This window comes from Danio rerio, chromosome 12 (genome assembly GCF_052040795.2).
Source record: "Danio rerio strain M-AB ecotype USA chromosome 12, GRCz13ab, whole genome shotgun sequence".
NCBI lineage: Eukaryota > Metazoa > Chordata > Actinopteri > Cypriniformes > Danionidae > Danio > Danio rerio.
This window is the reverse complement of record NC_141032.1, coordinates 17,555,184-17,580,463: the sequence shown is the minus strand read 5'-3', so window position 1 is coordinate 17,580,463 and position 25,280 is coordinate 17,555,184. Positions and strand designations below refer to the sequence as shown.

At 37.7% G+C, this 25,280-nt stretch overlaps 3 protein-coding genes and 1 long non-coding RNA gene across 4 annotated transcripts in view; 2 read left to right on the top strand and 2 right to left on the bottom strand.

Moving 5' to 3' along the window:
- Nucleotides 1-6,982, bottom strand: part of adprh (ADP-ribosylarginine hydrolase) — a 50,588-nt gene extending 43,606 nt beyond the window's left edge. Inside the window, 1 exon segment of the mRNA NM_001003453.2 lies at nucleotides 6,686-6,982. Coding sequence (NP_001003453.1) covers nucleotides 6,686-6,693 — 8 coding nt within the window. The 5' untranslated portion in view covers nucleotides 6,694-6,982.
- LOC137496805 (uncharacterized) lies at nucleotides 1,436-19,985 on the top strand. The gene is made up of 3 exons (XR_015503994.1): nucleotides 1,436-1,875; nucleotides 19,258-19,422; nucleotides 19,542-19,985. It is a non-coding gene; the product is annotated as an uncharacterized LOC137496805 (long non-coding RNA).
- LOC147841343 (uncharacterized) lies at nucleotides 8,185-12,501 on the top strand. Its single transcript, XM_087276026.1, has 2 exons — nucleotides 8,185-10,903; nucleotides 11,465-12,501. Exon 1 carries the CDS (start codon nucleotides 8,773-8,775, stop codon nucleotides 9,559-9,561), a length of 789 nt encoding a protein of 262 aa, XP_087132152.1. The 5' UTR covers nucleotides 8,185-8,772; the 3' UTR covers nucleotides 9,562-10,903; nucleotides 11,465-12,501.
- A 699-nt stretch (nucleotides 19,986-20,684) lies between the features above and the next one.
- pnmt (phenylethanolamine N-methyltransferase) overlaps nucleotides 20,685-25,280 on the bottom strand; it is a 35,424-nt gene continuing 30,828 nt past the window's right edge. Inside the window, exon 3 of the mRNA XM_087276025.1 lies at nucleotides 20,685-21,379. Coding sequence (XP_087132151.1) covers nucleotides 20,941-21,379 — 439 coding nt within the window. The 3' untranslated portion in view covers nucleotides 20,685-20,940. The remainder of the gene's footprint in view (nucleotides 21,380-25,280) is intronic.

Here is a 25,280-nt window from a genome sequence, read left to right as displayed (position 1 = left end):
TGCATTTGCGAGAGACTCCTGGAACTTCCGGGAGACTTGGGATGTCTGCCTTTATTAGATCACAGCCATATAATTATATACAATACTAATATATTTTAGGGCTGTGCAATTAATCGAAAATCCAATTTCGATTTCGGCTTCAAATGATTAATGAAAAGCATTAATCGAGATAAACAATTATTGCATCATATACCGCCCCCTTTCCAGCTGTACACATTTGTTGCTAATGAAAGCTTGAAAGACCCCATGCTTATGTGTGTGTGCGGCACGCAAACACAGTCAGAAACATGCGGCCGGTCAGCAGTCGGTCTTATTCGCACACTGAGACGAGCAGAGGAGCGCAAACATCAAATAAGAAAATACCTAACTGCTCTTGACTGAAGAATTTTTGTAGCTAAAGTGTTTTTTTAGAGGGAAGATGCTTAAAGCACAGTTTGTTTCATATTTTTATTGTATTGTATTTATTTCTCTTTATTTTGCAGTGTGGAAAATGGCTGTATATATGCAGTTGAAGTCAGAATTATTAGCCCTCCTGAATATTAGCAACCTTTCCTGCCAAATTTCTGTTTAATGGAAAGAAGTTTTTTTTTACTTATTTCTGAATATAATAGTTTTGATATTTCATTTCTAATTACTGATTTCGTCCATCTTTGCCATGATGACAGCACATAATATTTTACTAGATATTTTTCAAAATACAAGCATTCAGATTAAAGTGCAATTCAAAGGCTTAATTAGGCAAGTCATTGTATAAAAGTAGTTTCTTCTGCAGACAATTAAAAATATATTGCTTATGGGGGCTAATAATATTTACCTTAAAATGGGTTTCAAAATATTTAAACCTGCTTTTATTCTAGCTAAAATAAAACAAATAAGCCTAGAAGAAAAAATAGTATAGCAAATACTGTTAAAATTCCTTGTCCTGTTAAACATCATTTGGGAAATATTTATTTTAAAAAAATGATCAGGAGCGCTAATAATTTTGACTTTAACTGATAATCGTTTTGAATAATCGTGATTACAATTATGACCAAAATAATCGTGATTATGATTTTTCCCAAAATCGAGCAGCCCTAGTTTCACCCTTGGTATAACAGAAGATGAACCCGCCACACTCTACACATACCTTGGGTTAAAGAGTCCCTATTATGGGTTTTTGAAAATGACCTTGCATGTAGTGTGTAACACAGCTTTAAGTGAAGTGAAATATCCAGCTAAAGCTTAAATCTGAAAGTGCACAGTGTTTAAAACTATTGATTCATCTAAAAAAAGAGCTGACTCATAGTGGTTCTTCTTGATAAAGTGTCTTTAGCCGTTTTGGCGTGACGTGAATTGGTGCCTGACACAGCAGCAAAGAAAAAGAGGAAGATCCTGATCCTGAATCATGAGTCACTGTACACTAGCTGGATATCATTCGAAGTGTGAGGGTAAGTTTGTTATTTTCTCTACCCAAAGATGAAGTTGTGAAGAGTCAGTGGTTGAGGTTTATTTTTACAAAAAAGGAAGGATCAGTAAAAATTACTGATTTATAAGACTTTGACAGAGCTCGACGTTAACTATCAGTACACAGCTCATGGATTAGTTTCTTCCTCCATTTTGTAATGGAGAGACAATACACAAGGGGTGCGGGCAAAATAAGGACAGTTTATTAGGCACAAAGTCTAACAAAGGCAGACTTCTGCACACTGGGCTTCGGCTGGGACGCAGCACTGCAAGTGCTTACGAAGGCTCAGGGTGAGCGCGATGGGAGCCTGCAGAGATAGCTTGTCAGAGGGCACATGAGGAGAGCTGATCAGCGCTGAAAACCCCCGACTGGGAATGAGATCCTTAGCAGACACTTAAAGATTGGTGATGGTTGGGCAAAGTTGAGTACAGGTAAGCCCTGAGAACATATAACACTTCACGCAAGACAGGACTAAATCAGACTAGACAAACTACAGAAAAAAGTATTAGTAAACGAAGCACGGTTAACGTGAATGTACAACATGAATGGTCATAATCTGACACTGAGACAAAGAACACAGAAGTTGAAGTAGAGAGGCTAATCAGCCTACAAGTGAATGAATGATTGCAAATAGAAATGATCTACAGCTGAGAACGGAGAAAAGTTCCAAAATGAAAGATAAATCATGAAATCAGACCTGGCCCATGACACATTTCATAAGTGTAAGTAAATGGTTGCCTCCTTGTTTTCTCTAGTTTGCAAATTATGTATTTAATTGTGTTTTGTTTCTTGTAACCGCTTGTACTGTATCTGGTTAACTCTTTATATTCTCATATCCCATCTAATGCCACGTTGAAAATGCGTCATGTGCTGCTTTGTTTACACATTAAAATGCGTTTGTGAGCTCGCGTTCCACTGTCGTTTGTCATTGCTATGGCCACCGTCAGCTGATCCTACACACATGCTGCGTTCAAGGTTAAGAATAGTTTAGCTTTTGTTGCTGTGTGGATTAATACTGAATGTGTTATGGTTAAGATTAGAGCAATATGTTGGTGTTTAACTGCACTGCTTTGCTCTCAGGCACTTATGGACACAAAAAATCCAGGAGACTAGGGGGGGGGGTTAGGTTCAGGGGTGAGGTGTCTGAATAACACTGTTGATTACCGAGTAATGTGTACTGTGGTCTTAACAAGTGAACTACTATAAAGTGTGTTTAAAATTAATGGAATTTTCGGGGATAAATACCAAAATGGATGAGTGGCTGGAGATGCACTGCAAAATAATTTGCCAATGGGGTAAGCAAAATAAACTAATCACAAATCGAAAAACAAGATTATTTTGCTTACCCCATTGGCAGATTACTTTGCTTGATTTAAGGAAAAACTTTTTAGCATTTTACTTAGTCTCTCGCTAAACGCTGTTGACCAATTGCAACAGACTGTCATCGGTCCAATCAGCGCAGATTAGCTTCGCTCTAAGGAGGGGTTTGGGAACAAATGAATCACTGAACGATTCATATGAGAGTCGCTGGGATAATTAGGTAAAAATAAATGCGTATAAAACCGAAATATGACCCTTTAATGTATAATAAAGGCTTGTTAAAAATAAGTGCTAATGGAAAACTACATTTGGCTGTGAATGAACTGAAAGAGAAAGCAAGAAGGGCCTTTTAAAAAAAAATCAACACAAATAGAAATTTCAATTAGAATTTGGCTCAAAATTTTACAGTCAGTGATTGAACCTATAGTGCTATACAGAAGTGAAGTGTGGGTCCTCTCCTCAGTCAAGAGTTTAATAAGTGGAATAAAAATCCAATTGAAAGTCTACATGAAGAGTTCTGTAGCAACATCCTCAGGGTACAAAGGAACTCACCCAGCAATGCATGCAGGGTAGAATTAGGCCAGTATCCTCTACTCACGCACATTAAGAAACAAGGCATCAAATTTTAGAAACACATTAAAACGAAACGAGTGACCCCAACTCTTATTATTTTAAAGCCCTTGAAAACCATGAAATGGACATTGACAAAAGCCCCCGGATTCAGATGGTCCTGAAGCTACAAACCCAAACCAACACAACAAATATGACTTACAGCAGGCAGCATCAGGATGCGGACATGTTTTTCCACAGAATTAAGCCCAATCAAATGATAAATGCATGAGAGTGCTGATTTACAAGAATGAAACAGCAGGAAAACAAAGTAAACTTCAAATGTTACTTAGACCTAAATAAAGATTATACCACAGCAACATATCTGAGCGCAGTAAAGGACAGTAAATCAAGAGCAACAATGACCAAATACAGACTGAGTGCTCATAGTCTGACTGTAGAGAAGGGCCGATAGACAGAACTAGCAAACTAGAGAAAGCCGCATCTGCCCACACTGTGCCCAGGCAGAGGTGGAGATGGAAGAACACTTCCTCACCCGCTGCACAAACTATCAGCACATAAGAGAAACATTCTACCACAAACTACAGAGCATTTGCCCACATTTCACTGAGCACAATTAATCGTTAAAAGATCGCCATCTCGATTGGACCCCCTAGACCAGGGGTGCTCAATCCTATTCCTTTCAAACACACCTGAACCAATTAATTAGGACCTGAACACCACTTGATAATTACAGGCAGGTGTGTTTGATCTGGGTAGCAACTGAAATCTGCAGGAAGGTAGATCTCCATGAACAAGATTGAGCACCCCTGCTGTAGACGATCTTAATCCAGCATTTCTACGATAATGCCAATCATATTTTCAAGTTCAGGAGAGAAGAGAAAAGGCGGCTGCACGAGTCTTTTCATTGTTTCACATACGTTGCTCAGTGACCTTGACACCTCCAAATGATGTTGAATGAGTCACAATATATTTATTAGGAATAATTCACCTAAAAATGTAATTTTTATCTTCATATAATGATGTTTTCGCGGCCGGGAAATCACACGTGATGTGAGCTGCTGACCTTAAGCTGTTGTCACAGAGAGAGCGCGCGGACGCTCTACTTAATGATAGACGCACGCGTCTACTTTAGAGAACAGAACCTGCATATGTTGCGAGTAACAGGTAATACAGTTGTAAATAAAATTCAGTTTGTGGCACAGAGTGATCGTTTGGGAACCGCGCGCGAGTATGAACAAGCACTTAGCAGTCAAAATGAAACCGAAAGTGTGCAATTCATGTAAATGATCATATCGCATTTTAGAGTTATGATTACGGCAAGCATTTGATATGTTTTTTCTTTTATAGCGAACACACAGTTGTACATAAAAATAAATGTTTACAATGTCAGTATAACTACTCTAGCATATTGTTTAATATAATCTGATAATGGCAAAAGTCTGAATTTACCAGTGAATAAATTTGTCTAATATGACAGATTGCAAGCATATATCTCAAACATAATAATTCAAAATCATAATTATTATAAGTAGAATAGAACTATTTATAAAAACCAGTAGACCTACACAAAATATTATCAATGTTGTGCCATATGTTTGTTTTTACCATACCTTTATTTTACGTATACAGAATCGTGAAAAAATCGTGATCTTTATTTTAAACAAAAAAAAAAAAAAAATTGCGATTCTCATTTTAGCCAGAATCGTTCAGCTCTAAAACACACACACACGTACACGCACTCACGTGCACACACACACACCTAGATTATTATAAATTAATTATTTTAAATATACTGATACTAATTATATATAAATATACTAATTATTCTTTTATTTCTATTTTATCCTAAAATGTTGATTGTTAAATGTGCAGTGTATTCTGATCTATTATTATTTTTATTGATTTGTATGAATAATATGATACATTAAATAATTATCTGATACATTAAAAATATATGATATATTCAATAATAATGATATATTGAATAATTATATATTATTTATATTTTTATTTAATTATTATATGTATATATCCTTTTTTTACACTACTCCTACTATTTACTGTGCTTTTATTATAAATGTATGTTCCTTTGTCTTTAATGTAAACTTTATAAATGGTTTGGCAATACATTTGTAACATTTGTCACGCCAATAAAGCAATTATTGAATTAAATTGAGAGACATACGCACGCACGCACACACACACACACCTAGATTATTATAAATGAATCATTGTAAATATACTGATTTTTATTGTTGTTGTTATTAGTTTTACCCTAAAATGTTGATTGTAAACGTAGTTTATTCTGATCTATTATTATTTTTGTAATGATTTGTATGAATAATATGATTTATTGAATAATACTATGATATAATGAATATTAATGTGATATATTGAATAATAATATGGTATATTGAATAATAAGATGTATTGTTGATATTTTATTTAACTATTATATATAAATATATTTTTATTTTTTATTTACTACTACTATCTATTGTGTGTACTGTTTTTTATTATATATGTATGTTAAATCTGCTTTGGCAATACATATAAAGGTAAAGTTGGTTTTATATCCAGATATTCAGACATTCTCCTAATAATAATATTATTTCATTAAAGTATTTTTGCAAATTCTAAATGGGGAAATCATGTAAGCATGCAGCCAATGACTGTCAAAATACAACATTGTTTAGAGTTAATTAGATAGTGTTAATGTCGTTTTTAAGTCTTACTTGCATGCTAATTCCGATCGAATATTCAAAGTAACATGGTAAACAATATAAGGACTTCTAAATGAATGAATGTACGATTATAAAACTAACTTTACCTCTATGCAATACATTTGTCATGCCAATAAAGCAATTATTGAATTGAGAGAGAGAGAGAGAGAGAGAGAGAGAGACTATTAAATGTCTGTATTCAGCTGTCAAAATAGATGTCCAATTTCATGAAAAATATTTATTGCCAATTTTAAATATTGAAATCATATCAGCAGCAAATGACTAGTGTACAAATGACTCAAAGTACAACGTTCTCCACAGTAAATTAAATAGTGCTAATGTTGCTTTCAAGTCATACTTGCATGGTTTTGTATGTCACAAGTTGTCACTAAACGAATGTTCGAATATAAAACCAACCTTACCTTAATGGATAGTGCAAACCTGATCCTTATCTGATTCGTTTTAAAATCCCATGTTCCCCAAAAGACCAATTCTTGCAAAAAAATAATTTAAACAACTAAAATACTTTATACTCAGTAAAAACTTCGTATTCGGTGGTCAACATATTGTACACCTAATATTAGTCCCACGTATCAAACTTGAAAATGCAGTGCATGTGACTCACCAGTCCATTGCAGAATCTGTCGCAAACTTCAGTTTTGTCAGAAGTGACTGGAAAACTTTTCAAGCGCTAGCCTACTACTTTAAGACTATTTGCCGTTATATTAATGTTGTCAAGTTGTGTGTTTGTTTATTACAGTCAAGGGTAATGTTGTTTAAAGTCCCTCACTCTCGATACGGAGATATAAAACCTACTCCAAGAACAGACATGCGTACTGCCGTTATCTCGACAGCTGATCACGCAGAAAGCTAGACGCCTCCGTCGTTGGATGGTACGTCAACGCTGCCGCCATCTTAACCCGGTCACCCAGCTTTGGATCGCTGTCATATATTCACAATCTTTCCATCCTCATTATTAACATTACAACAAAATATAAAAATAAATATAAATATTATTTATATACATATAAATAAATAATACATATATTAATTTTTGACTTTATCTCTCTTAATGTCAAATATATCACAATATTCTAGTGTTAACACATTTATGAATCGAGCATTAATATAAAATAATATCAACAAATTATTTATTATTTAAGATGTCTTTTTATCCTTACGTATTAAGCCAAACTTAATTATTTTCTATGAGAAGACAAGTCTTACGATATTGTCTGTTATATCCAAACTAAATTCTGTATTAGTGTTATTAAACTGTTTCAATATCTACAGTGCTCAGCATAATAGAGTACACCCTATTTTGAAAATGTGAATATAATCTCAGTGAATATAGGCAATATATTTTAGTGCATTTAAACAAAACAGATTAATTAAACAGATATATTTATTAAAATAAGATTCTAGTCATCAAACATATTTAGAAATTGAAAGATAATACAATTAAATTAGCAAAATATTGCAAAAATAAATTACAACCTAAAACATTTAAACAATTAAAAAAATTTTTTTTGCTTCTCTTGATTTTTACATTTTTTTTACATTTGTATTTTAAAAAGTGGAATTAAAATATGCACAAATAAAATATTGTATAGCTTCCAGTTAAAAATATTAATTTAAAAGATAGATTTGTTGGGGGTGCACTGTAAATTACTAAACTGGCATACATTTCATCAATATTGAAGTTCAACCTTAGAAATTCTTTGGCAGGATAAACATAAGTCATGATTTTAAAGTGCTCTTCTTTACCTTTAGGATTAACAGGATATGAAATATTTTTTCCCTAATATCATACACATTTTTCTTACCATAATGAGACTAAATACACTCATAGGCCACTTTATTAGGTACAAATGTCTAACTGCTCGTTAACGCAAATTTCTAATCAGCCAATCACATGGCAGCAACTCAGTGCATTTAGGTATGTAGATATGGTCAAGACGATCTGCTGCAGTTCAAACCATATATCAAAATGGGGAAGAAAGGTGAATTAAGTGACTTTGAACGTGGCATGGTTGTTGGTGCCAGATGGGCTGGTCTGAGTATTTCAGAAACTGCTGATCTCATCTCTAGGGTTTACAGAGAATTTGCTTCTTGAATTTGCTTCCGCAATGTGAACGGATATGTCGGATTTCATGTGACTTTTACGTAATCTTTGAGCGACATGCGTCCTCATTCTGTGCTGCAAACATCCTCTACTCCTCAGCAGCACAGTAGAATAGCACACAGGGTGATTACAGTACCACAGATAGTTGGTTGTTCATGTTGAAAAAGATTTTGAAGGCATAACTGGTGCTTGTTAACTAATCTGGTTAACGATTGAGGCACGGGTTGATCGCGAAGCCGAAAAGCGTCGTGGGTGTTGCGGATAGGGTATTCGGGTGCAAATGAAGAAGGACTTTCTCTCCGAGAGAAAAAAAGGGCAGGTGCTCGAGCACCCAAACCCCTCTTCTGCATGTGTCTGCTGTTTGTAACAAAGTAAAATTAAATACCTCCTCAAACGGAGATAAACCAACTGTCATGTTCACCAGTGATCCTTCCTGACAGATCGCTGGTGAACTACAAATGTCATGTTTAGGCACTACAAGTTATATCAGGCCATGCTAAACACCAGCTGCTTATCAAGACTGATGAGACACAGCTGAGACTTGTGATGACTGATCATTCAGAAAGGGACAGGAAGACCAGTTGGCGATGGGGCTTGCGGCTCACCTCACAGTTACAGGGATGAGGGCATCCCTTGTACAACGTTCTTCTGCTCCAAAGGCAAGTTCACAACCAGAGCTTCCAGATTTCCCATCACAGCCAGTGCTGCTAGAGCCTCCACCTGAATCCCACGATAGGCCGGAGCCTCCACCTGAGTCCCACGAGAGGCCGGAGCCTCCACCTGAGTCCCACGAGAGGCCGGAGCCTCCACCTGAGTCCCACGAGAGGCCGGAGCCTCCACCTGAAATCCACGAGAGGCCGGAGCCGCCACCTGAGTCCCACGAGAGGCCGGAGCCGCCACCTGAGTCCCACGAATGGCTGCCAGTGCTTTGTGACTTCCCAGTGCTGCCAGAGTTATCTGAATCATCAGTCCATCTTGATCCTAAACCTCCAGACCCACTGGGGCTGTGTGTGCAGCTCCACGCTTCAGGCCCTCCGCAGATCCATGCTCCAAGCCTTCCCCAGCTCCATGCTCCAGGCCCTCCACAGCTCCATGCTCCAGGCCCTCCCCAGCTCCATGCTCCAGGCCCTCCCCAGCTCCATTCTCCAGGCCCTCCCCAGCTCCATGCTCCAGGCCCTCCCCAGCTCCATGCTCCAGGCCCTCCCCAGCTCCATGCTCCAGGCCCTCCCCAGCTTCATGCTCCAGGCCCTCCACAGCTCCATGTTCCAGGCCCTCCGCAGCTCCATGCTCCATCCCTCCCCCTGTTCCTCCTCCGCTCCACCTGCCTCCTGAACTGTTCTGGGTGCGTCTGGAATCAGCTCTTAGAGAGGGGGTAATGTCATGTTCACCAGTGATCCTTCCTGACAGATCGCTGGTGAACTACAAATGTCATGTTTAGGAACTACAATTCCTATCAGGCCATGCCAAACACCAGCTGCTCATCAAGGCTGATGAGACACAGCTGAGACTTGTGATGACTGATCATTCAGACTATTTATACACCACACATACACCAGTTTAGTACGGAGTCTTTGATGTTGATGTACATACCTTGCATGTCCTAGCTTTTTGTTGTTTTGCCTGTTTCTTGACTTTAGCCTTTTTTATTGTTTGATTCCTGTTTGCCATCTATTTTTGACCTAATGCCAGTTTTTTGACTACGTTTTTGGATTGTCCTTTTTGTATCAGCCACGTCTGTTTGTCCCTGTTTTGCTTAAATATAATCTTATTTTATCTGCACTTGGATCCTCGTCTCTGTTGTTCCTTGCTTTGACCCCCTCACGTGACACCAACTCCGCCTTCACAGTTTAGCCTGCGACTACTTATTAACCTTTGATGAGTTCACTACAGCGGTGGTCACAGCACCACGCACCGCGCTTGTCATAAATCACAAACGATCAGTGTTTTTTATCACAGGAGACTTATTTAAGGTCTCAAATGCCGAAATGCACATTAGTAGTAGCAGAACAATCATTTACAGTTCATGACTTACACCACGGTTGTCTGTGAAAAGGGTAATTATCATATAGGCAAGATCTGACAACGTGCTTACTCATGCAGAACACAGGTGTGCATAATTAGACATTTTGTGCTCTCCGTAATGCACTTTTGTGCATGCGGGTCAGTTTAGGACCATGATCTGTTCACACTGCAAATATGATATTGGCCACATTTATAAGAGCAGTGTGAACAGCCATGCAAAAAAAATCAGATCTGAGAAAAAATCAGATTTGAGCACTTAGCCTCGCAGTGTGAACGTAGTCTAACGTGCTCTGCATTGGACTATAGACCTGGTTTGATCTGGTCAATTGAACAGTCTATTTTAGTTCCATAGCTGAAACTAGCAAACAACAATTGCATCACGCCTTGCACCACATTGTGCCGAGTGTATGATAGGGCCCATTGTTCCTATTTGCATACCTAATGCAACTGTTTAAGTAATTATTGATAAAATGCTTATGATAATCCGTTGTTTACCTTCAAGCAGCTTCAGTTGCTTGACGTGTGCACATGAAGTAGCCGTTGAGCACCAACACACACATATTATGCATATCACAACATTTTTCTTCATATGTTTCTCTATATGTTTGTTGTTCACAATACTTATCCATCCACAGAATTTTTAATGTAGTCAAGTGCGTAAACATTTAGCTGCAGTTTGCGTTTCTGCCTTTGGATGTATCACAAAGCAGATGCATGAATGCTAAAGCTAGCTTTAAATAAAAATGAAACCATAAAGAAAAGGCCAAACCCTTCTATACAAGCACAACTGTTTCGGGTAATTTCTGTATAATGATGTCTGAATGTACCAGTATTTTGGAATGGATTTGTGAATGGTCTTTTCTGGAAAAATACATGTCTGTGTGAACATGTTTTTTAAAAAGTCATTCCAGAAATTTTCTGGATACTTACCGGTATCACTGTGTGAAAGGGGCTACTAAAGCATATGGAGAAACGGGACATTAACATTATATAAAGCGCTATAAAGACCCAATTTCCAATAGGTATAAAAAACAATGGTTAGTTCTTGTACAGGACATCCCCTACTATATGCATACCTCTGATGAAGACTTGTAATGGAGTTAGCTCAACACTTATGAAACTTTTAGGAAGTCATGTGTAACCAAATTAGGTTGTATATGTTCAGCAGAGTATTAGTAGATATGCACCAAATACTCAACATTTATTAAACTTTTGGCAAGTTACGTGTCACCAAATGAAGTTGTATATGTTCAACAGTTTATTAGTAGATATGTAATAATAATTAATAAATGTTGAGGATTTGTTGTATATCCACTAATGCATTGTTAAACATCTGTTGAAGATTTGTTGCATATTTACTGAAACATTGTTGAATTTCTACAATCTAAATGTTGAGGATTTGTTGCATATATACTAATACTCTAATGAACTTTGTTGAAGAGTTGTTGCATGTCTAATAAAACATTGTTGACCATCTAGAATCTATATTGGTAACACAGTTTATTCATTCATTCATTCATTTTCTTGTCGGCTTTGTCCCTTTATTAATCCGGGGTCGCCACAACGGAATGAACCGCCAATTTATCCAGCAAGTTTTTACGCAGCGGATGCCCTTCCAGCCGCAACCCATCTCTGGGAAACATCCACACACACATTCATACACTACGGGCAATTTAGCCTACCCAATTCACCTATACCACATGTCTTTGGACTGTGGGGAAAACAGGAGCACCCGGAGGAAACCCACGCAAAGGCAGGGAGAACATGCAAACTCCACACAGAAATGCCAACTGAGCCAAGGTGTAGTAACTTAAGGTAAACTTAAATTAACTTATGGTCAACATACTAAATCTAAATATAAAGGAAGACCATCAAAATAAAGTGTTACAAAGACGGCTAATACTAGCTGCAGACGTCCACGATTCTGTACGAGCTCGAGCATAAATCAATAATCTCAATACAATAGTATAATGATGAAACAGTAGTAGCCAGGCCTGGACTGGCCAATCGGGAGGACCGGGAGAGTTCCCAGTGGGCCAGTCCATTTTCTTGAAAAAGACGTGATAGTGTAATTAGAAACTGAATTGGAAATGACCTTATAGTAATATAGTCGTGAACTGAGGTGGGCTGGTCTAATGCTTGAAACTCCAGGGCTGAAAAGGAGTCCCACTCTGGCCCTGGTTGTAGCAGTTATGTAAATAATGCATAAACACTTCTCATCATTGACGCACACAAAACTGAATGGCATTAGGCGGAAAACAAAGCATGCAACCTGAACAGATCTAAATCTGATCTAATCTGAACAGAATAAATCTTCAGTCAATGGACTCAATGTACCGCAGACCTAAGCTGCAATTTGATTGGCTGCCTGTGCTTGTGATTGGCGCATGATCAAGTGCTAGCTCTATAGGAGTCCGCTTGCTATGTCACAGCATGCATGCGCGAGGAGAGAGCACGGCTCCTGTCCAGCTATGGGCTCAGCCCACCAACCTCTTACAACCACCCCTACATTTGCTATGCAAATGTACAATCATCCTTTGCCATTTTAGTCTGTTGTAGGGTTATCATCTGGAATAGCATGCAGAGTGATAAGACAGGCCACAGGACAGTGATATTGTTTGCTTTTGACTTCTATCCTTGCGGAACGAACGAGACCATCAAATCCCAGGTATGTGGTAACAACTCTGCCGACAGGCCACAGGGCTCGAGGAAGCTGGTGATCTATTATCATCACGACTGTTCCTGGTGTAAGATTGCTGGTGTCTGTCATTTTTGACGTTGTTGCAGAGTGGGTAAGTAATTCTTAATAAAACTCATTTAACTGAACTGGTCGGCCAAGACCTGTGAGTGCCGCCATCTTTTCCGACTAAGGATCTTATATTCTGGGTAAATGACTTGTGGTAGTGACCCATCTGGCCGCCCCATCAACAGGTAGTTCGGGGTCATAGGATCTGGGTCAGCCAGGTCAGAAGAAACATAACCCAGTGGCTTTGTATTGGGTATAGCATCAACCTCTAAAGCAGTGTTCTGAGCATGTCCTCTGTGAGAGTTTGAGGTCCTATTATGGTGCGTAAGGCTGCTTTGACTGATTTCTCGCTCCCACATACCTTCAAAATGTGGGGCATTTGGTGGATTATAAAGGAAATGGATTTTCTATTTTACTAACTGGGCTTGGAGATTGGGACTCATGGCTGTAAATGCAGCCTGTAACACTTTATCCCCTCCTCGGAAATTGGTGCCCTGATCTGCCAGCATTTCAGGGGGGTTCCGCGTCGAGCAACCATGCGTCTGAGAGCCATTAGAAAGGAGTCTGTGTCCATGTTGGCCAGAAGATCTAAGTGCACACAGTGTGTTTTCATGAACTTGAAAATAATACCCCATTTCTTTTCAGTGCACCTTCCTCGTTTTACCAGGAATGGGCCAAAGCAATCTACTCTCGTGGAAAAGAAAGGTGGTTTCATGAGACGAAGTCTGGCCGGAGGGAGTTCTGCCATCTTTGGGATTTTGGGCTTTGCTCTCTCCCTTTGGCATTCGACACAGGAACGTTGATGGAGCCGTAAAGCTTCTCTCCCTCTGAGGATCCATTAATACCCTTCGCATTTCAGCAAAGACCCTTTCTGGACCAGGGTGACTGAGTTTGGCAGCATACTGTTTGTTATGAGGAGTTGGGTGATTGGGTGATTTGGGTCCAGGACTATGGGTATTGGTACTATTGGAATATTGGTATTGCTACAGTACTGTATCACAAGTGCTGGGCTTGCCGTAATCATCCTCCAACATGGATACGTGCAACTGTTTTATCCAACTCAGGTGATAGTGAAAGCAAACGACTGGATGATGAGATTGGCTTACCAGCTGTAAGATGATGATACTCTGAAGGGAAACTGTCTGTTTGGGCTCACCTTAGCAAATCTGTTTCAGCAGATTTACCAGGGTGAAACTGTTTTCGTCTATACTGTATGGCTTCTGGGTCACTGGTTTTCCCAGCCGCCCCATGTAAGAACCTACAAGTGGCCTCCAGGAGTTCCTCAAAGGTGGAGAATTGGTTGGCATCTGGCATTGGATGATCCAGAATCATCCAAGGTGAGATCACAAAACGTTGTGTTACGGAGCTCAGTCAGGTCCACATTGAGTCAACCAGCACGACTGCCTTAGTCTAGTTGTGACCTTACTACACTATTTTTACTTTGGTACGGTAGGATGTTCGTCTGCCATAACTTTTCAATGTGATGATATAGTTCTGCAGATGAGAAACAACTAGGTGGGAACAGACACTGAGATTGGGAGTTGTTCTTGAACATGTTTGGAGGGGCCTTGAAAAGCCCAGCCAAGGCGAGTTCTGACTGCTGCTGGACACCCAGGTGGTCCCAATAACACTGGTTCAGTTGGTGTGATGAGCTCAATGTGAACTGAATCAATAAGCAGCAGGGGACAAGCTTTGTGCAGGGGTTGTATGGGAACACCCCTGAGGTTTCTGTACTTTTTCTGCAAGGTACTCATTGGATATGTGTATTCTGCTAATCTGAACTGCTCTGGGGTTGTACTGTCCGTTCAACTGTTCTGGTTTGCCCTTTAAACCAAAGATGATGTGCAGCAGTGGCAAGCAGAATGGTGCATTCTGAGCCATCGTCAAGTATTGCAGATGTGTCCAGAGCTTTTTGTTGGTAATGAAGGATAACCTTAACAACCTTTAGAAAGACTTTTTTCACCACAGCATGGCTGGTCTAGGTACAGAGTCCCTGTGGTTGAGTTATATAAACTACAGCTTTCATTGGTGACTTTAGATTTCCTTTGGTTTATGTCATGGAGCACAAAGAGATGTTTGGCTTGACACAGGTGGCAAGGCCTCTGAATGTCACAGTCTTTAGCCTTGTGTAAACATGAACATTTCCAGCATCTTTTATTTTCTTTGATCCAGCCCACAATTTTCTCGTTATTTAATGCATTAAAGGCAGTACACTGGCTGAGGTAATGTTCCGCTCTGCAGTGTGGACAAAGGGGTTTGTGCTTGTTAGGTGCTTTGTGCTGAACTACAGTGGGTTTGGTTACCTGTTTTTGTAGTCTGTCTTTGGTCAACATCATGCAGTATGCTAGTTTGCCTGGTTTGTGGTCGAGTGAGTGCTCTTTGATCTCGATTTAGGGTTCTGGCAGTATCAGTTAGGACTTCAAAAGTCGTTTAACATTTGACCCACTGTGCAGTTCCTCAACACCATCATCCTTAAGGGCTTTAAGCACGCCGACTATTGCTTGAACTCTGAGAGAAAACTCATCGAATGCCCACTTATCACCAGCACGAATAGGTAGGAGGTTCTCCAAAGTCTCTATTTTTTCTCAGCACAAACTGGTAGGGCCTCCCATACCTTCTATCAAGGTCTTGCAGGGCATTTCTGTAAGGAGTGACTGATTCTGCATGTGCTAACACTAGTCTGTGAGCCTTAGGTATCTTCACATGCTTCAGGAGAATGGAGTAATTAAATTGCTCTGGTATTTGGGGGTGGAGCAAATTATCCAAAGCCATCCTAAGTTCAACATACTGGTCTCTGTACTCTTTGTAAAAATCTGTAAAGGTGGGCCCTTCCACTGTTGGACTCTAGTATGAGGGAGGAGGAGGTGCATAGCCCTAAATTGAGATGTAGCTTGGTATGAAGTTTGTGGCATTGGCTCAGTCTCTGAAATGAACCAGCTGTGTACTGGGTATAGCGGAATGATATAGAAATGTGAGTGGGTGATTTGAATGGGTTGTTGTCCAGGGAGAGAAGGCAGTGGTTTAGTCCATGGCTCTGCTTGGTTGTGCAGATGAGTTCTAATTTGGTCTGTTGGAGAGCTGCTATAGGGTGTGACATACTGGTGTGCCGTTTAGGTGGTTTCTCTGCTCACTGGTGGAGGTGACTGGAAATAGGTGTCTCTGAGGCGGGTTTTCCTCAGCGCTAATACTATCCTCGGCTGTCCATGATTCTGTACGAGCTTGCACATAAATCAATAATCTCAATAGAATAGTTTAATGATTAAACAGTAGTAGCAGTTATGTAAATGATGTATAAACACTTCTCATCATTGACGCACACAAAACTGATTGACATTAGGCGGAAAGCAAAGCACGTGACCTTTCCCTATCTGAACAGAATGAAACTTGAGTCAATAGACTCAATGTATCGCAGACCTGAGCTGCGTTTTGATTGGCTGCCTGTGCTCGTGATCGGCGCATGATCAAATGCTATTTCTATTGGAGTCTGTGCGATGTCACAGCATGCATGCGTGAGGAGAAAGCACAGCTCGTGTCCAGCTATAGGCTCCTTCCACCGACCTCTTTTACACTTGTTACTGCAGTGTTCTGCACAAATGAGGCAGTAACATTATATAAAGTGCTGTAAAGACCCATTTTCTAATAGTAGAAGAAAACAATGGTCAGTTCATGTACATGCCGTCCAGTACTAAATGCATACTTCACATAAAACCTTCCTACTGCAGTTTTTTTTTTTTTGAAGAAGAAGAAATGTAATATTAACATAATCCAGAGTTTTATAAATACATCATTTCTAATAAGCAGAAGAATCAATGGTCAGTTCTTGTACAAGACATCCCATACTATAGGCAAACCTCATATGAAACATTCTTACTACAGCATTAGAGAAATAGGGCATAAACTTAATATAAAGTGATATAAAGATCCAATTTCCAATAAGTCGAACAAAACAATGGTCAGTTACTGTACAGGATGTCCCATACTTTATGTGTACTTCACATGAGGCTGCATTTTGGAGAAATTGTGCATTAACAATATAAAGCAACCCAAGCTCATTCTGGAAACGTAGCCCCGCGGACGTTTCTGGAGACCGTGGCCGGAGGTACATAAAGGCCGTGTTTGTTTGTTTTTCGAGCGAACGCTGCGGGGCGGTGTGGCGCCACTCCGCCCCTCCTCTTCGCGCTCGTCGGCCGACGGCTCGCCTCCGAGTGGAGGGCTTTTATGACGCAATCAGTTTGTCCGCTTAGCTCACAGCGTTGCGTCGGCAGAGCGGAGGGGCACAGCAGGTTCCGGAAATCAGGAAAGATGAAAAACGGAATCTGAAAAAAAAGGGCGAGAACGCGGCGGGATCCGAAAACGCGTTCGGAATCGAAGACGAGGGCTTTTGCTTTTTTTTTTTTTCCATTCCGGCGGCTTTTCGCTCGAGAACGGATCCACGAAAACAAAAAAACGCTCGAATACGTACCTCCCGGGACATAAATCACGGTCCGCAGAAACGTCCGCGGGGCTACGTTTCCACAATGAGCCCGGGTTGATATAAAGGGCTAGGGAACTCCAATTCTGTGTGCCGTTGACACATTTTGAGGATATCATCAGATTGCTAATCATTCCGAGGAGTAAGAAAATGGGCCAATGAATCACTGTAATCTATTGTAATCTTTTCTCCAAAACACTGGAGTAAAAAGGCTCATTATGAGTTATGCATATAGCATGGGACATCCTTTATTAAAACTGGCCATTGTTTTCAGTAACACTTTATAATAACTACACACTGTAAATCATTTATTAAGCATTAGCAAATAGGGAATTAATTGTTTGTTAAGCATTAACTCTATATTAATAAGCATTAGAATGCAGTATAAAACTGCAGCTACAAATGCTCTATTCTTGACAAACATATTTAAAATGTGCTTAATAATTGTACTTTCATACTTTGTTAATTATTTATTTTTCATTACTAAATTAAGTACTGCATTATTTACAAACCAGTTATATTTAAGAGTAGTTGTGGGTTTTAGGATCATTCAAAATGAGTTAGTAAATGATTAATAAACTATAGAAGTCAACGTTATATGTCTTATTATTCAGGCATATATTAATGGTTACTTTGTATGTTAATAAATGCTTTATTAACTCAATTTCATTTAGTTTTGTGAACTAATCTAAAGTGAGGACTATTTATGCTTTATAAATCCCTTATAAATGACAAATAAAGGCTCAGTTAATATCTAAACAGAAAAAATGACATTATTCATTCCTATTCATTTAAAGATACACAAATGAAACTGTACTTCATATGAAAAATAAATCCTTGCAACCTTATCTAAAATAAAAACACTGTAGAGTTTAAACATTGCATCTTATTATAATGTTAAATTATTATATTGTTGTTGTTGTTTTATCCAGTTTTATGTTGTATTTTGAAACTCCTGTTATTTGGCAATGTTTAAACTTTACAGTAATTTTACTTTTAGAAAAGATTGCAAACATCATTGTTCATTTGATTCTGAGCCTTTATTTGTCATTTATAAGAAATTTATAAAGCATAAATAGTCCTCCCTTTAAATTACGTCACAAAACTGGCTTGCATGGTTCAGGATCGGTAGAGCTACGCATCGATGAATTTGCTCTTCAGTGTTTGGACTCTCAGTAATGACTTAAAACCGCACTGAACGGAGCTAAACTGAACTGAACTTAAACACTAAAAACTGAACTACCCCGATCCAGTTACTATGACCATTTATGTGAAGCTGCTTTGACACAATCTACATTGTAAAAGCGCTATACAAATAAAACTGAATTGAATTGAATTGAACTTAAAACTGCATAAAGTTGAGTCAATATAGCATGTATTAACATATTGGTTAACTATTATTATATGCTTGAATAATAAGATATATAAACGTTGATTTTAATAGTTTATCAATAATTTACTAACTCATTCTGAATTATCATGAAAACACTCAACTAGTCTTAAATACAATTGGTTTGCATTTGTAATACGATACTTAATTTACTACTGAAAAATAAATAGTTAACTGAGTATGAAAATACAATTAAGCACATTATATAGCTGCTTATGAGTCAAGAACAAAGCATTTGTAGCTGCAGTTATAAACTGGTTACTAATGTTTATTAATAGAGTTAATGCTTAACAAATAATGAATTCACTAGATGCTAATGCTTAGTAGCTAAATTATTCATAGTGTGTAGTTATTATAAAGTGTTACCAAATAATTGTATGCAAATGTTTGGACACCCCTCTGTGGCCACATAGTAATGTGTACCTGTATATTGCTTCCCCCAGAAAATTCATAATTTTTGTTCGCCAAGCACTGCAACAAGTCTCACAGATGTAGAATCACACAACTATGCAACAAGTCTCACAGATGTAGAATCACACGACTACAGAAAGGGTTCTTATGGTTGTGAAAAACCTGGAAAGACTTTGACATGGCATTTTCCAGACCTGGTAAGTTTTTGGAAACTTATGCAAATAGCAATGACATAACCATTTTTTACTTTTGTACTTTCTCAGATGGTTGCTGGGTTTGTTATTTCTCTCAACCTTTTATGTGATTTTTTTTACAGGGACACATTGTGTGGATTTTAATGCTAAGCTGGTTGGCAAGGGGGTGTTTCCCAGTAATGGGTTGCACCTGGAAGGGCATCCGCTGCATAAAACACATGATGATAAGTTGACAAGTTCATTCAACCCCTGATTAATAAAGGGACTGAGCCGAAAAGAAAATAATAAATGGTTGACAAGGTAGCCTTGACTTACATTGTCTAGTTCACTGGCGTTATGCTGGTTGGAAATGTAGCCAAGCCTCAAGCATATACTTCACTTGTGTTGAGGCATTCAGCAAGGTAGCCCAGGCATACAGTCTAGTTTACAATAGTGTTATACCCATTGGTAAGGAGGTGCACAAAGATAGAAGAACATGTAGTCAAACATATCCTGGTGATTTTTCTGCTTGTTTTGGGGATGTTTATTTCAATTGCCTACCCATGTGGATAAATGCATATGCTTATACAACTGTTGTTTATTCATTAATTTTATTGTTTTGTTTCATCTTCATGTTCTCCTGCCTTGTATGGGAGGTTACATGTTTAGTATGTTTGCAGCAGTGTGTTATATCTTCAGACTGCATGTCTGTGTATATACTGGCAGTAACAAGTCTCAGTACTTGCTCTGCTTAATAATCAAAATAGCCACGACTGCAGTGTAGTAGATCTATGCAGCCAAGAATAAGCACATCAACACTGCTATGAATGACATGTAGCAATATGCCTTTAAAACAATCTAATAAATGACACACAATATATATATATATATATATATATATATATATATATATATATATATATATATATATATATATATATATATATATATATATATATATATAGGTAAAGAACTGCATAAAATTGTCGGAAAGTATTATTGCATTATTATAAATAATGTAAATGTTAATGAAAAAAATTGTGATGCTGACAATGGTGTTAAATTATTATGTTTTAATTCATGTTATATTACTTGGATTTGCCTGGCCAGCCATTGAAAATATGTTGTCTTCAACTCTCCTGGTCATCAACATAATGCACTGGCACATTTTTAAAAAAGTACATTCCTCAGAATTAAAGGTATACCTGCATTGCTTAAACATTTGACTTTTCATGCATATGACAAATATGGTTGACATGTTTAGACAAGATTCAGGAACAGTTAGCTAAAGCAAGTATTATTTTATTTTGACAAAATAAACCGTTTGATTCATTTCAACATATGCACATTTCATGTCCTTCATAACATAAACAAAGAAATTGTAAACATAAATCATGCATCAGAATGTTAAATATTTTAACATGAATAGTCTAAGATAGACAACTCAAATTAACTAAATACATTTAACAAGTGATTCCAGTGTATTTACTTAATTTGACATCTTCTATCACACCAACTCCCATGTTCCTTAAATAGTATTGTTTATGCTTTCTTAGCTTTTACAAAGAACACACCAGTAACATCATCCACTCCCACCTTCATTTCTGGTGGCATGTGGTAAATACTAAGCTGCAATAGCTCATATCCACTGTCCTTCAGACTAGCACAGACCTGAGACTCATTCAGAGGGACCACAGGGATGTACAACCCTGGTGCACCCAAGTAGAAGCTTTCTCCGAGGGCACCAATAAGGAATAGATATCCACCTTTTTTAAGCAGACTGGAGATGTTACGCAAGGCATCGGTAAATGAAAGCAAGTCATGGGTTACACTCTCCAGGCAGAAAGATGACACCAGACAGTCTGCTCCAGAAGGGGGTAAGAGCCCTGGTAATAATGGGCAGGACTGGAGAACATCAACCGGCAGCACATTAGACACAACTGAGCGAAGACGTGTTGCTTTCTCTACCCACGCTGATGAACTGTAAAAAATCAAAAAGTTAAGGACACAATCAGATATTTTTCACAAGTTGTTTGGTATTTTGTATATGTATCTTTTGTATGATCATTTTACTGGGTAGTGTGAAATAATTACATTTCATACAACCCCAAATCAGAAAAAGTTGGGACAGTATGGTAAACGCAAATAAAACAAAATAGTAATTTCCAAATTTGCTTTAACTTGTATTCCATTGCAGAAAATATAAACACAACATATTTCATCATTTAATCTGGTCAACTTTGTTTAATTTGTAAATATACATTGTTTCCTGTCATTAAGACCTACAACACATTGCAAAAAAGTTGGGACAAAAATAATTTAGAGCTAGTAATCAGGTAAGTTGGATAAATAATGATGTGATAATAATGATGTGATTTGAAACAGGTGATGTCAACATGTGATAGCAAATATGATTTGATGTGAAAGAAGCATTCGAGAAAGGTGTAGTCCCTTAGAGCAAGGACGGGCAAAGGATTGCCATATGCATAACATCATTACAAGTTTTAAGGAATCTGGAGGAATGTCAATGCGTAAAGGACAGTGACCTTCGATCCCTTAGGCGGACTTCTTTGGGCTCGGAGGCATCTGGGATGGACCATTACACAGTGGAAATGTGTACTATAATCAGTTGTGTTAGTATTTCAGGTATTATTCGGGGAAATGAATGTTGTGTGCTCCGGATCAAAGAAGAAAAGGATCATCTACAGTAGACCAGGGGTCTCAAACCAGCGGGCCATTAACCCCCCACTCTCCTCCTTCCTCTGTCCTACAACTGACGTCAAAAATATTATGAGATTTGGCTCCCCAAAACATATGCTTTTGAATCACTATCATAATTGTGCTGCTATCAGTTTTAATTTTTTTTTCTCAGCGTGCAGTCGCATATTATTTCTGTGGCTGATTTACAACTAAAAATAAATGTGCTTAAGTTCTTTATTTTTACAAAAGCTCTTTTTTTTGTTAATTGTCAAAGGTAATTTGATTATTACCAGTTTTTATACAACCTGTATTTTGTTGAACAATATTTCATGGCTTACATATTATGCTAGTGGTGTAACAAATTTGCAACTTTGCTAATATTCAATTGATATATCATTCATTTCTATTCATATTTAATAGATTTTCTTTATATGCATATTGAGATTTCTATGAAAACTATGTACATTTTACTGCTGTTTAAATTGAACCTGTTGAAGTACATGCATTTTTACTTACTTCCCCCCTCTTTGTTGTTGCTTTACAAAAAAGAAAGAAATTGAGAAGAACAATTGGCAGGAAAGTCAGTAAAGTTACCCAAACCGATTCTGCTGTTCTAGTGTTATCTGGTAAACAATTGGTAAAGCAACAATTGGTTGGACAAAATATTACTGATACCAGCAACGAATCCAAAAAGTACATAGAGATTTTGAAGCACAATATGTTGACTTCTTTTCCAGCACTGTTAGACCTTACCGGGTTTTTTTTTCAGTAGAACACTGGCAACACTGTTGCCAGCCACTCACTGTAAAAGTTCGGTTACAGTAAGTAACTGGCAACGGTGTACTGTATACACATTAATAGTCTGTCATATATAGTTATTGTAGTGTTACTAAAATTAATCAGTATTCTTAGCTGTTATTAAAAAAATAGAAGGCATAACATTTTTCAGACAAATTTTTTTTATTGTTTTGGCACCAAACAAATAAATAACAGAAAAAGAATAACAAATTAAGAAATCAGCAGATATAAATATTGTCTTGCATATTACAGGTCTGCACAGTAAGGCTGCGGTCACATTAACGTTTGAGCATGCAAAAATCTGTCATACTGGACTGCGAAGTGGAATTAAACAGAGCGAGTAGTGGAATTAAACAAAATAATTAGAGATTGGAAAAGCAAGCCAGAGAGGTCATGTTTTGATCTTTGATTGGTCTCAAGCAATCACATGATGTAATTTCGCATGTCAGCGTTCTCCAAGCTTGATCTTTCCAATGCTGCGAATTATGAAATTTGTCGCATGAGCTAGCATTCCAGGTCTGCAGTACTCACATGCGTATGAATGGACGTTTACAGGGAGAAAAGTGCAGAGTGACCGGGACTTTAAGCTGTAACTCTAATTAAACACACCTGATCAAACTAATTAAGGCTTGTTAGAAATCTACAGGTAATGTTGAAGCAGAGTGGGTACTAAACTCTGCTGCCCTGCAGTTCTCCAGGAACTTGGAGTTTGACCCCCATGGTATATAGCAGGGGTGCTCAATCCTGTTCCTTGATATCTACCTTCCTGCAGATTTCAGTTGCTACCCATATTAAGCACACCTGCCTGTAATTATCAAGTGGTGTTCAGGTCCTAATTAATTGGTTTAGGTGTGTTTGATATGGATAGCAACTGAAATCTGTAAGAAGGTAGATCAGCAAATGAACAGCAAAAAACACAACATAATTATTTTAAATTTTAAAGTTTTAAATAATAAATAACTGTGTCAAATCTCAATAAAAAGTTTTAAATAATTATAAAAAATAAAAAGTTGGCAACACTGAAATACCAAAGGATCCAATCTTTTATTGTTATAATTATCTCATGACAACAAACTTTTTTTATTGTTTGTAATATAAATTCATAGGTAGAAACACTGCTGTGAAAAATACTTAGCAACAAACTCACAACCTGGGACCGGACAGTGGAGCTTTTGTGTGTGGATGGCTATGTGTATCATGTTTTTGTGATTCCCTGTGATGATGTGCACATGTTACCTTACTGAGATGAAGGAATTTAATTTTGGCTTAGTTGCCAGAAAGATACATACAACTGTTAGCATCTGTACATTATGGCAGTGTGCAATATCCAATAAATACATATACTTAAACAAAAGTAATGTAAGAAGTTATATGAGGAAAGGCTCACTATCTAACAATGTAACTTTCAAGTACACAGTTCAAGATAACAACAATATAACTTAAAACACAGCCTTATTTCAGAAACCCTCAAAAACATTTGAACACATTTTACTCGCTTATTGTAGATTCTTATTTAAAGCCTAAAACATATCAGACTCTACATCTGAATTGATGGACAGAGAATAGAGCACACTCAGCAGTAAACAAATCAAACACCTGACTCCCTTAAAGGGCCAGCATTTTCTGAAAACTCTTTCTAACACCTTTGTGTTTAGAATAAGACAGACAGCCTGTGGGAGTGTGTGGTGATGCCTAAATCATTATTTTCTGCCTTTAAAATGCATGTCTCTATAAATAGCAACATAAACCGTCAGAGAAGATGGGACAGTAATGGTTGAACATTAATTTGCCATTTATTGTCAGTTACTTTCTGTAATGAGTACATAAAGTAAATTACAGGAATTTATTCTTTGCACTACACAATTTCCTACAAAGTCTACTCCTTTTACAGTAAAATAATATGTGTTAATAAATAATAAAATGTTTCCTTTTATTACAGCAAAACACTGGCTATTTTACAGTTATTTACTGCACAATCTACAGAGTAACAGTGCAGTTATACTAATTAAACACACCTGATCAAACTAAATCTAAAGGAAGTGTGTTGAAGCAGGGCTGGAACTAAATTCTGCTGGGCTGCAGCCCTTCAGGAGTTCGACATCCCGTGTACTTAGCATATTTTCAAAGAAATTGCCTACATTTATCACAATCATGCACATATCATTAAATAAAAACAATAAAAATATAAAAACTTTAACCAAAGCAAATAAATAAATAAATAAATAATCTGATCCTCATGTTGTTCCAAACCTGTAGTAATAATAATAATAATAAAAACAAATAACCTGATTAATACATTTATTTAGGAAAGCCTTTATACTATACTGTTAATGCCACTTTTACCTACTTCATTTGAAGTTTTCCAAACAAATTCATTGAGTCTC

Excerpts from the sequence above, each read along its gene's own strand:
- LOC147841343 (XM_087276026.1), top strand. The coding sequence starts at position 8,773 with ATGGGGCTTGCGGCTCACCTCACAGTTACAGGGATGAGGGCATCCCTT.